Raw genomic sequence first — 12,045 nt, forward strand, 5'->3', positions numbered from 1 at the left:
TCCTCCTTCTCCTCCCCTCCTCCTCCTCCCTCTCCTCTCCTCCTCTCCTCCTCCTCCTCCTCCTCCTCCTCCTCCCTCTCCTCCCCCTCCTCCTCCTCCTCCTCCTCATCCTCCTCCTCCTCCTCCCTCTCCTCCTCCTCCTCCCCCTCCTTCCTCCTCCTCCTCCTCCTCCTCCTCCTCCTCTCCTCCCTCTCCTCCTCCTCATCCCTTCCTCCTCCGCCGGGTCTCCCCCTCCGGGCAGACGGAGGACATGGAGGATGACGACAGCGCCCGTCCGCTGGCTGAGTCCCTCCTCCTGGCCGTGGCCGACCTGCTCTTCTGCCCGGACTTCACCGTCCACAGCCACAAGAGGAGCCCCTGTGAGTGCACGAGGGACCCCCAAGGACCAGACCCCCGTGAGGGACCCCCCAAACCAGACTCCCAAGACCAGACCCCCCAAACCAGTCCCCCCATGGCTGACCCCCCAAACAAGACCCCCTCAAACAAGACCCCCCAAACCGGACCCCTCAAACCAGACCCCATGATGGAGCCACATAGAGCGATTGCCCACAGTGCTACCATGTTCCTTTGTGTTTCAACTTCGTTTGGTATCTCTTCTGGGTTGTCATGGTAACTGGTGTGGTTTTTCTGTAGGGTTCACTTGCATTTGCTATCTCAGAGATGGCATGGAAGGAAAATCGACTGAGGTTCACTTATTTCAAATCGTAATATTATTCACCTCTCTTAAGGCACGACAGTAAGATAACATTTTAAATGCAATTACCGGCTACTCTACATCCAAATCCAATTCCAATCATCATTATAATTCAACTTTATATATTTAATATCATATTTAAACATAATATAATTAACATAATTCCTGGCTACTTTACATCCAAATCCAATCATAATCGTATCCGACTTTGTCAGTAGAACCAAATCTGTACTGATGTCAGGCTCGATATCTTTAGCACCGTAAGAGACTGATCAGATCCCGAGGGCCGTTTCACGTTGTTGCCTTAGAGCTAAAGTCAAGGTTACTTCCTTCACTAACCTGTCCTCCCGGTCGGTCTGAAGACGAAGTGAGGAACTCTAGTGAGTTCACTGACCAGGAAGTCTCCTCTTACTCATCGACAAACAGGAATGTTGCGGGCATGTCGGATGACTGGAATGACGGATGGCCTTGCCTGGAAAGCCACCATCGTTGTTGTTGTGTAACTCTGGGGATTACAACAATGATTATATTTTTTTAGTTTTCATTTTCCGATTTAAATAAACACAATTTCCTAACAATGTTTTGGACGGTTTAGAACGCGTCTGAACAAGTAAATGGACTGCATTTATATTTCGCTTTTCTAAACAGTATCCACTCAAAGCTGTTTTCAATACTGCCTAGCGTGCACCGATTCATACACACAAGGCGACAGCCAGCTCGTCAGGAGCAGTCAGGGTGAGGCGTCTCGCTCAGTGACACCTCCACACTAGAAAGGAGCCAGGGATCGAACTGGCAACCTTCCAGTTACCATCCAACCCGCTCTACCTCCTGAGCCACATGCCGCCCAACTGGCCTCTAGTTTCTGAGGTGTTCGCTTGTCAGCCAAAAGGTTCCGTGTTCGATCCCCAATGTCCCAAGCCTACTTACTTTAAGCGTCTGTAAACACATAACCCTTTAACCCTGCTCCTGTATCATAATTCACTGTTCGTCGCGCCGAAGAAAAGTGTGAAACAGAAAAGTGTCTGACTGAGTCCCTGTGGACCCCCCCCACCCAGGAGTCGGTGGAGGACATGCAGTCCATTGACAGCTGTGAATACATCTGGGAGGCCGGGGTGGGCTTCGCCCAGTCCCCCCCCCCTCAACTACATCCACGACCTGAACAGGTGAGCCGTCTCCCGCCCACCTCATGTCCGACACGCCTCAATCACATGCCGGTGGTTTCCTTCCCACTCTCGCTATGCAGAGCGCTTTAAGTGCCTTCGGAAAGTACCTCATGAATGCCATGAACTATAATTAGGTGAGTGCTGCATGCAGCGCTCAACTGTTGTTCTTCATAAGTTTTATTCTTTCTTTCCTTCTTTCCTTCTTTCCTTCTTTCCTTCTTTCTCATTCTCTACAAACTTTGGGACCTATCTGAAATTGCGCGCTTCTTTTCTTTTCAGATTTTTAAGATATTCTACTTTTAAAATACTATCTTTTTTTTTAAACATGGGAGTCAATGGGAGGACGTCGGAGCTTGTATCTGTATCTTCAATAATATCCAAACGAAATTTTGATATCATTTAAACTTTATTCAGAATCACAGTTTTAGTTTCATACCGGCTTCGTTTTCAGTTCTCATTGATTTACGTTGACGCTGGAGCTGAGGACGTTCAGCAGTGTTGCCAGATTGGACTGTTATTCCTGCCAGATTGGGCTACTTTTGGAGGACGTTCAGGCAGTGTTGCCAGATTGGACTGTTTTTCCCGCTCTATTGGGCTACTTTTAATCACGCACCGGCTCGCTATTCTCTTAAAGACACACACACACACACACACACACACACACACACACACACACACACACACACACACACACACACACACACACACACACACACACACACACACACACACACACACAAACACACACTTTGGTTCAAATCCCTTCACTTGATTTAAGCCATTTAACGTTTCTTTATGTCTTAATCTATGTGGCTTTATTCAAAAATATTTTCAACCTCACTTTGCACTGCAGGAAATGCATTTTCTAGTTAGCCCTGATCTGTTTTTAATGTTTTCCACAATGAGGTTAAAGACCTATACAGTGTTTAGAGTGGAGAATCTGGTTATATTCCATTATTATTATGTTGTGTTGGTGCTCACCTCTATTATGCAAGTTGTTCCCTGCCTCCATAATGCGATCTCTTTAAAGGACCGAACCCCACAGAGTGAGAGTTAGAATCTCTGACTTGATTATGCTGGGGGGGAATTATGCTTATCTCAAAAGAGAGTGCTGCTGAATACTGGATATCAGCGCGGCTGTGATTCAGTGCCAAAGGTAATCACCGACTGATTACAACCGTTTACAGGGGACTGATAACAGGTCGGCAAGTGTAGCAGTTATAAGCGAAGACGGATAAGGATTTGTTTGTTTAAATATAACAGATTCGGCTCAGCCAACACAAATATTTGGGCGACGGGTCAGGGATGGACGGTTGCCACGCAACACTCGCATTGTCCTGCACGCTAGCTTGCTACTTGGTTTAGCCTCAGGCCAGCTTCTGTGTACCGTCTACATTTATCTGCAAGTACCCATCTATTGTACGGCCAGCGAGATCAGAGTCACTTTTGGGTTCGCTGCTCTGTCGGCCAGTCCGATTCCGATGAGTGAACAGCGCACGATCGTCAGCGGAACTAACGGTTACTAGAGACGCCGAGTGAAACGTGTCCAGTTAAAAGTCCCAGTGCTGTCATACCCTACGTCAGAACTCATGGAATGCCTCTTGTCCAATCAAATGACTCGATCGGAACTCACTGTGGTATAACGCGTTTTCTTTTTGGGAACTTTCTTTTTTAAGTTGGAATGTTTCTGAATAAACGGGAAACAGCTGTGGGATAGAGAAGTGTCCTTTATTTCAGAATGAGTCTTCCAAACTTCAGTAAGACGTCCCTTCTTACTCCCAAGCAGAGGATGTAGGGGGAGAAAGCGTGAGTCTCTCACTCCGCTACCCTCCATGTTGTTGTTGTTTACCAACCCTGTGCCCCCCCCCCCCACCCCCCAGAATGGAGCTGCTGCGCCTACTGCTGACGTGCTTCTCCGAGGCCATGTACCTGCCCCCCTCCTCTGACCACAGCGTGCTCAACCCCTGGGTAACCTTCTTCTGCTCCACCGAGAACAGGTCAACACACTCACACTCTCACTCACTTACTCTAAGACTCACACGCACTCACTGAAATACTCAAGACACTCAATCTCTCAGTTAGCGACTTACTCCCTCTCACACTCAACCCCACACTCACTCTCATACTCACTCACTTTCACACTCACTTGCATACCCACACACATTCATCTGCATACTCACTCACTAACTTACTTACTTACACTCACTCACTCTGACCCTCATTCACACACTCACCTGCATACTCATTCCATCACATACTCACTTTCACACTCACTCATTCGATCACTTACATACTCAGGCCCAATCCCATTTCTACTCCTTACCCCTCCCCCTTGTTTTATAGGGGTAAGGGGTAAGGGGAAGGGGTAGGAATGGGATTGGGCCTAAGGCCGAATCTCATTTCTACCCCGTACCCCTTCAAAACAAGGGGGAGGGGTAAGGGGTAGAAATGGGATTGGGCCTCACTCTCACACTCACTCACTCTCACGCTCACTCCCTCTCAAACTCGCTCACTCTTATTACCTCCCACCCCCACTTCCACCCCCCCCCCGGTGCCTCCACAGACACGCCCTGCCGCTGTTCACCTCGCTGCTCAACGTGGTGTTCGCCTACGACCCGGTGGGCTACGGGATCCCCTACAACCACCTCATGTTCTCCGACTACCGGGAGCAGCTGGTGGAGCAGGCGGTGCAGACGCTCATCGTCACGCTGGAGCACGAGGGCGGAGCCACCCGCCTCCCCGCCTCCCCGTCCAGCCTCGAGGAGCAGGAGGTGAGACCCTCCACCGGGGGGCGCCAGAGAGACTATGGGCCGCGACCTGGGGCCGCCACCGGGGGGCGCCAGAGGGACAGAAAACGCACAATGGCGCTTTCCTTTAGTGTGTTCTTATCACGATTTATACCTCCCCCACACATCCCCCTTACGCACGTATTGTATGCTGTGCGTCTTTGCACTTAAAAATAGTACTTAGCATCGTTTAGCATTTTACCCTAGCTATCTTTCTTGTATACAGGGAATGGGTTAACCTAGTGATTGTTTGTGCTTGGCACTTGGTTCTATGAACATCCTTACTGAACCGACAGCGATATATATCGTTGTTTCTCTATCTTCTGACAAATGTACTACTGTAAGTCGCTTTGGATAAAAGCGTCTCCTGAATGCCCTCAATGTAAATGTAAATGTATATCTCTGCTCTCTCTTTTCGCAGTCTACCGGCCCTGATAACCTGTTTGTGAACTATCTGTCAAGAATTCACCGAGAAGAGGTACAAAGCCTTTCTTTCCTACTCATTGCGGTAAAGGGTATTTCCTTACCGTCTCAGCCAACTCATTCGTCTATCCTGGGTTCTCTGTGTGCAGGACTACGACTTCATACTGAAGGGCCTGGCCCGCCTGCTCACCAACCCGCTGACCCAGACCTACCTGCCCAACTCCACCAAGAAGATCCAGTTCCACCAGGAGCTCCTGGTGCTCTTCTGGAAGCTCTGCGACTTCAATAAGGTGTGGGGGGGGGGGGGGGGGGAGTCTGGACAACCACGCCGTAGGAAGAATCGGAAAAGAGAAGTTAAGAGTTAAATAGTTAACTAGTAGTTAGCTAGTTAGGGGTTAAGAGTTGTGATTCGCTTAAGTTAAGAGTTCTGATTCGATGTTAAGAGTTCTGATTCTGTGAAGTGAAGTGTTCTGATTGGCTGAGAACCAAAGCAGCGGCAGTGTTTTGTTTGGAGTTTGGACTCAGCGGGATGTGTTTGGGTTCTGCAGAAGTTCCTGTTCTTCGTGCTGAAGAGCAGTGACGTCCTGGATGTTCTGGTTCCCATCCTGTTCTACCTGAACGACGCCCGGGCCGACCAGTGTGAGTCTGACGGAACCCGCCGGAAGTCCAGTGTCTTAGTCAGAGAAGGATCCATTGTGTATATCTGACCATGTACAATCACGCCTCTTCCCCCCGTCACATAAAGCCTAAATTTGATATTAGTCGTTTTTTTACTTCTATTTTGTTCTGTGCACTAAAACACACGCAAACAGTCACTTGACACAAGATCAAAATATAACAAAAACGTAGAACAAATAAATCTATGACTAATAAAATGTAATAATACAAATCCCCCCCCCCCAAAAAAAAAGAAAGCATAAACCGACTTTTTACCGTTTTACCGTGATTTAAGTTCAGTTAAGTTATCCTTTATTTGTCCCTTTGGGGGAAATTCTCTCTCTGCTTTTGACCGATCCGGGAGCCGGACCTACCTTTTGTGCTCTACCTGTTTGTGCTCTACCTGTTTGTGTTCTACCTGTTTGTGTGTGTGTGCAGCCCGCGTGGGACTAATGCACATCGGCGTCTTCATCCTGCTGCTGCTGAGCGGCGAGAGGAACTTCGGGGTCCGCCTGAACAAGCCGTACTCCGTCCACGTGCCCATGGACATCCCCGTGTTCACCGGGACCCACGCCGACCTGCTCATCGTGGTGAGGTTCCCCGGGGCGCTCTGGTCTTCGAGGGGACGTTCTCTCATGAGGGGAAACTCATGAGTGTCGACGTATGTGCGGCACGTGGCTCCGGAGGTAGAGCGGGTTGGCTGGTAACCTGAAGGTCGTTGGTTCGATCCCCGGCTCCTCCTAGCTGAGTGTCGAGGTGTCCTTGAGCAAGGCACCTCACCCTGACTGTTAGCTCCCGACGAGCTGGCTGTCGCCCTGCGTGGCTGTCTCCGCCGTCGGTGTGTGGATGTGTGAGTGAATGGGTGAATGTTGGGCAATATTGTGTAGCGCTTTGTATGGCCGCTGGTTAGAAAAAGCACGGTATCAATGCAGTCCATTTATCATTCACCATATAGGATTCGTTATAACTAGTTTATACTTGTTTATTTTATATTCAGGTGTTCCACAAGATCATCACGAGCGGACACCAGCGGCTGCAGCCTCTGTACGACTGTCTGCTCACCATCATCGTGAACGGTGAGTGACTCACTTCCGCGGTTGATTCAAACACAGAAGATACAGGACTCGCCTCCTCCGTCGCTGTGAGGCGCCCCGGAGAACGAGGAGGTGGGCTCCGTCGCTTCTCACCGCGATGGAGATGAGTCCAGGGAGGAGGATGGTGGGGTGGCTCGGGCAGTGGAGTCCCAGAAGAAGGTGTCTGGGTTAGGGTTAGACCTCTAGTCCTCTGGTCCTCTAGAGCAGGATGCTTCACTCCTACCTCCTCCAACATTAAAACATGATGACTCTGCCAAATGAACGAAGAGCAGTAATGACAACGGTACCATCTTGCTTGACTGAAGCACACTTAGCTCACCACTATAACACTTTATAACTTGCCACTTTATACCAGTCGACATCTGGATAAACACGTCTGTTTACTTTTTACATTTATTTAGTTTTGCATTTAGGTCTCTGCTCTCTTACTTTGTATTATATTATTATTATATATATTTTGTTATTTAAGTCTCAGCTTTCCTACTTGTGTTTCTCATATACTTGTACTTTCTCTTATATTGCACTGTTGGAGCAGCCTAAGACTAAATAATTTCATGGCCAGCGACTGCTCTGTAATTGTTGTCCAGATGACAATAAAACCATCTTGAGTCTTGAATCTTGAAGCACACAGTAACCCCATAATACACTAGTCCGACAGGGTGTGCTTCTCTGCTGCAGTGTCTCCCTACCTGAAGAGTCTCTCCATGGTGGCCGCCAACAAACTCCTCCACCTCCTCGAAGCCTTCTCCACCTCCTGGTTCCTATTCTCGGCCTCCCAGAACCACCACCTGGTCTTCTTCCTGCTGGAGGCCTTCAACAACATCATCCAGTACCAGTTTGATGGTGAGGAGACCCTTAACAACATCATCCGGTACCAGAGACCTTTAACCGTATCATCCAGTACCAGTTTGATGGTGAGGAGACCTTTAACAACATCATCCAGTACCAGAGACCTTTAACCGTATCATCCAGTACCAGTTTGATGTTGAGAAACCAGAGACCTATAACAACATCATCCAGTACCAGTTTGATGGTGATAACCAGAGACCTATAACAACATCATCCAGTACCAGGGACCTATAACTACATTATACAGTACCAGTTTGATGGTGAGGACTCAGGATTCATTCTGAGGAAGCGTGTGCCTTGGGGATCGCGTCGCCATGATGAGAAGCCTTCATTAGTCCAAGGAGGAACTCTCTGGTGTCAAGGCAGCAGCTGGAAATAGAAACTGTGCAAGTCAAGGCACAATGACAATAAGAACCAAAGAGATGTATTCATGTACCTCTGGGGACTGAGTTCCTGGCTGTAGGGAGGCCAGGAGGGTAATGGAACAAAACATAGAATCAAATAAGCTCTGTATGGAGATCTAGAGTTGTTCCGATACCGATACCAGTATCGGAAAATCATCCGATACTGCCTAAAATGCTGTATCGGGTATCGGCGTTACAATGCTAGATGCTGTATCGGTTTATACGCGGTATCGGCCGATACTCAAGTTCAGGGACTGGAATCGGTATTTGGAAGGAAGAAAATGGTATCGGACCATCCCGCTGACCAAAACAAATGTACCATCTTTTTTTGTTTTCCTCTGTTCGTACCTCTTCCCAGGAAACTGCAACCTGGTGTACGCCATCATCCGCAAGAGGAACCTCTTCCACCAGCTGGCCAACCTGCCGTCAGACGCCTCCTCCATCCAGAAGGCCCTGCAGAGGAAGAAGAAGAGCCCCGACGTCATCTCCAGGACCAGCTCTCAGGAGACCATCTCCATGGAGGGCTCGCGGCCGGCCGTGCCTGCCGAGCCAGGGACCCTGAAGGCCAGCCTGGTGGCCATACCCGGTACGGGTCTCCGTCGCCCCCCGTGGGGCGTTAAGTGTACTGCAGGCACACTTTTGAATAGGCATTTGACACGAGGTGAAACATTAGAGCACCAACATGGGTGGGGGAAGACAATAACAACAAAAACAAAGAACTGATCAATATAAGAATACATTGAAAAAAATACGTGAAAAAAAGATACAGGTTTTTGACAGATTTTATTTGGACCTATTCTTGGCATGTTCATTGTACGCTTTTGAATGTTTCATTAACTATTTAGTCATTCAGAAGGCGCTTATATCTGAAGAAGAAGGAGCCGATGGCCGTGAGACATCTTGACCGAGGGTGCCTACTCGTAGACTACGGACATTTGGGATTGAACCCAGAACTTTTCCACTCAGTCAAACACCAACCCCAACATTTTTTTTACGGCACCGTTTTGAAAAAGGGGGGAAAACGATTTGAATGTCGACATCGTGTCTAAATAAACGGTGGTAGAAGGTATCAATGGCCTAATCAATGTTTTCTGCTGACCTCGCGGTTTGTTTTGTTTTAAGGCATCGAAAAACTCACAGAAAAGTCCCAGGTGTCAGAGGACGGGACGATGGTGTCGATACCAAAGATGGACTCGCCCCAGAAACCTCTGGCAGACCAGAGCACCGTCACGGGCACCAGCGACACGGAGTCCAACTCTGGGAGAGACACGGAGGTGAGAGCGCAAGGGTGTGTGTGAAGAAAGTTAGGATGTGTGTGAAGGAACTTTTGAGCAGGGGATTGTTTAGTAATGTTGCCGAATTTTTGCTCGGTACTGCAGTGATTAAATTTGTTTATCATAGCATCATCAAGTAAAATACACCAATAACGTAAAATGTTCAACCAATGGATTACCAAAGGTCATCCAATGCAGCTCACTAGCGATGCCTTATTCAGACTATAATCCAGTGTGTTCCTTACCGGCCTGTATCTCCCATGAGACACATGCCGGGGCGGCATGTGTCTCAGGAGGTAGAGAGGGTTAGCTGGTAACCGGGAGGTTGCCAGTTCGATCCCTGGCCCCTCCTAGCGGAGTGTCGAGGTGTCCCTGAGCGAGGAGCCTCTGGCCACTGGTTTGAAAGTGCTGTATAAATGCAGTCCGTTCACCGTTCACCTGGCTGTGTTGTCTCGCTATAGCTTGAGACCGCCGCCTTTGACGACAAATCTCTTTCCGCCCTCGCCCCACGCCAGGATGTCTTCTACACCGAGGCGGAGATGGAGAGGAGGCCTACGTCCAGCGCTTCCTCCACCTCGTCCTACTGGGCTCCCAGTCCAGAATGGGTCAGAAACCAGTTGGTCTTCATCTTCAGTCTATCTGCATTGATCCATGGGGTTGATCATTCCACAGATCAATGCGTGCTCAATTCACTAATCGGTGGATTGGCCTTGTATTGATCAATCCACTATGACACTTGATAGTGGATTGATCCGTGGATACTGTGGATTGATCACAAGTATTGATCAATGCACACGGGGCTCGATAGTGGATTGATCTGGATTGATCTGTTGATCGATCAATACTCGTGATCAATCCACAGATCAACATGCGATCATTCCACAAATCCGTGGATCGGCCGCGAGTCGATCGGTCCAGTATCGAGCCCCGGTTAGGGTTAGAGGGTCATGGCGTTGTGATGGGGGTGTGACCGTCTGCCCTCGTCTCCACCCTCCAGGTGCTCTCCTGGAGGAGCAAGCTCCCTCTGCAGACCATCATGAGGCTGCTCCAGGTACTGGTCCCCCAGGTGGAGAAGATCTGCATCGACAAGTACGTAACCACGGAGACCTCCCCGATTCAACACTGTTCCGATGAACCTCCCCCATCCAATAATGTTCCGATACATCTCCATCCAATAATATTCCGATACATCTCCATCCAATAATATTCCGATACATCTCCATCCAATAATATTCCGATACATCTCCATCCAATAATGCCAAAACACCTCGATCACTCAACCCTGCAACATGCTAACCCAGCAAGAACGTCCAAGAAGAAACAAAGTTCGACCAATCAAACGTCCCGTTGTCTGCAGCCCCGCCCTCCTCCTGATCTCTCTCCTCCCCTCCTCCCCCCAGGGGTCTGACGGACGAGTCGGAGATCCTGAAGTTCCTCCAGCACGGCACCCTGGTGGGCCTGCTGCCCGTGCCCCATCCCATCCTGATCAGGAAGTACCAGGCCAACGCCGGCACAGCCATGTGGTTCCGCACCTACATGTGGGGGGTGGTGTACCTGAGGTGGGTGGAGCCCCCTGCTGGGGACAGATGGGATTGAACTGCATTCAGGGCGTTTAGCAGACCCTTTTCCCCAAAGTCACTTACAATAAGTCAGTCCATCTGTGTTGGTCTACCAATATCTCCATGTTTATTGATCTGTCATTTTTTCCTCCTGCAGAAACGTGGACCCGCCCATCTGGTACGACACCGACGTCCGACTGTTTGAGATCCAGAGGATGTAGACCGTGTCCGTCTGTCTGTGATCCAGGCTGTGGAAGTCTTTCCGTCTGTCGGAGATGAAGCGGACCCTTGACCCTCATGTCAATCATTGGGACGATTCGGCGCCTGGGGTCGTGTTTGTTTGGCATATTGCTGCTTCTCTTGTCATTCTCACTGTTTAGCGTTGCCTCCCAGTCCTCCTCCTCCTCTTCCTCACGCTGAGACACTGCAGCCTGGGTCGAAGCATGCAGAAGGATTTTTTTTAGGGTGGGAGTCAGGAGGGACTTTTGCAAAGGATGGCGCTACGATTGATTTTTTTTTACAATATTGTTTCGATATCGTTCTCGAGTGGAGCAAAGAAATGCTAAACGTTTTGAGTGACGGGGTGTCAATCATGCAGCTCGTTGGCCCTGAACATACGCTAAACATCGTTATCGTGTTCCGTTTGTCCAGCGTGTTTGCCATGGTTTAAAGTGTACTTGCACTCATCTTCTGTGAATAGTTGTAGTATATGAAACGAGGCAACAGGACTTTTAAGAGATACATATTTAAGAATGACGTTATATGGATGTAATCATGCTGATGACTTTTTGTCTTACATTCTGTTTCTATATATTGTGTTAATGTTTAAAGTATTTTTCCTTATTCAGAAGAATGTTGTTTATTTGGACCATATTGCTATCTATATATTGTGTTGGATGGGAAATATCATGGTTGTCAATACATTAAAAACAATGCATAGTACCATTCTCATTTACATGAATTGTTTGCAAATGTATGGTGAATCTCAATTAGAAAATTCCCATCATCAATAATGCATCTTGTCCAGTAGAGGGCGACACTGATACACTATCATCTCACTGCAATTTTGGGCTGGTTGCGCTACCATTCAGCAATAGAGAGGATATATTCGATTTCAAGATTTATAAATTTGTATGTATCAG

General features: G+C 48.6%; 1 protein-coding gene across 1 annotated transcript; it reads left to right on the plus strand.

The window, feature by feature from the left end:
• Window positions 1–241: 241 nt before the first annotated feature.
• hid1a (HID1 domain containing a) lies at window positions 242–11,850 on the plus strand (the record flags this gene model as incomplete). Its single annotated transcript, XM_030374103.1, is given in 18 exon segments — window positions 242–363; window position 1,376; window positions 1,753–1,824; window positions 1,826–1,857; window positions 3,738–3,854; window positions 4,421–4,628; window positions 5,065–5,121; window positions 5,216–5,356; window positions 5,615–5,705; window positions 6,162–6,313; window positions 6,721–6,799; window positions 7,496–7,660; window positions 8,429–8,656; window positions 9,193–9,344; window positions 9,860–9,949; window positions 10,342–10,433; window positions 10,745–10,903; window positions 11,061–11,850. Coding segments are annotated over 18 exon segments (2,022 nt in total), but the record flags the coding sequence as incomplete, so codon positions are not given.
• Between the last annotated feature and the right edge of the window lie 195 nt (window positions 11,851–12,045).

Source organism: Gadus morhua, chromosome 2 (genome assembly GCF_902167405.1).
Source record: "Gadus morhua chromosome 2, gadMor3.0, whole genome shotgun sequence".
Taxonomy (NCBI): Eukaryota; Metazoa; Chordata; class Actinopteri; order Gadiformes; family Gadidae; genus Gadus; species Gadus morhua.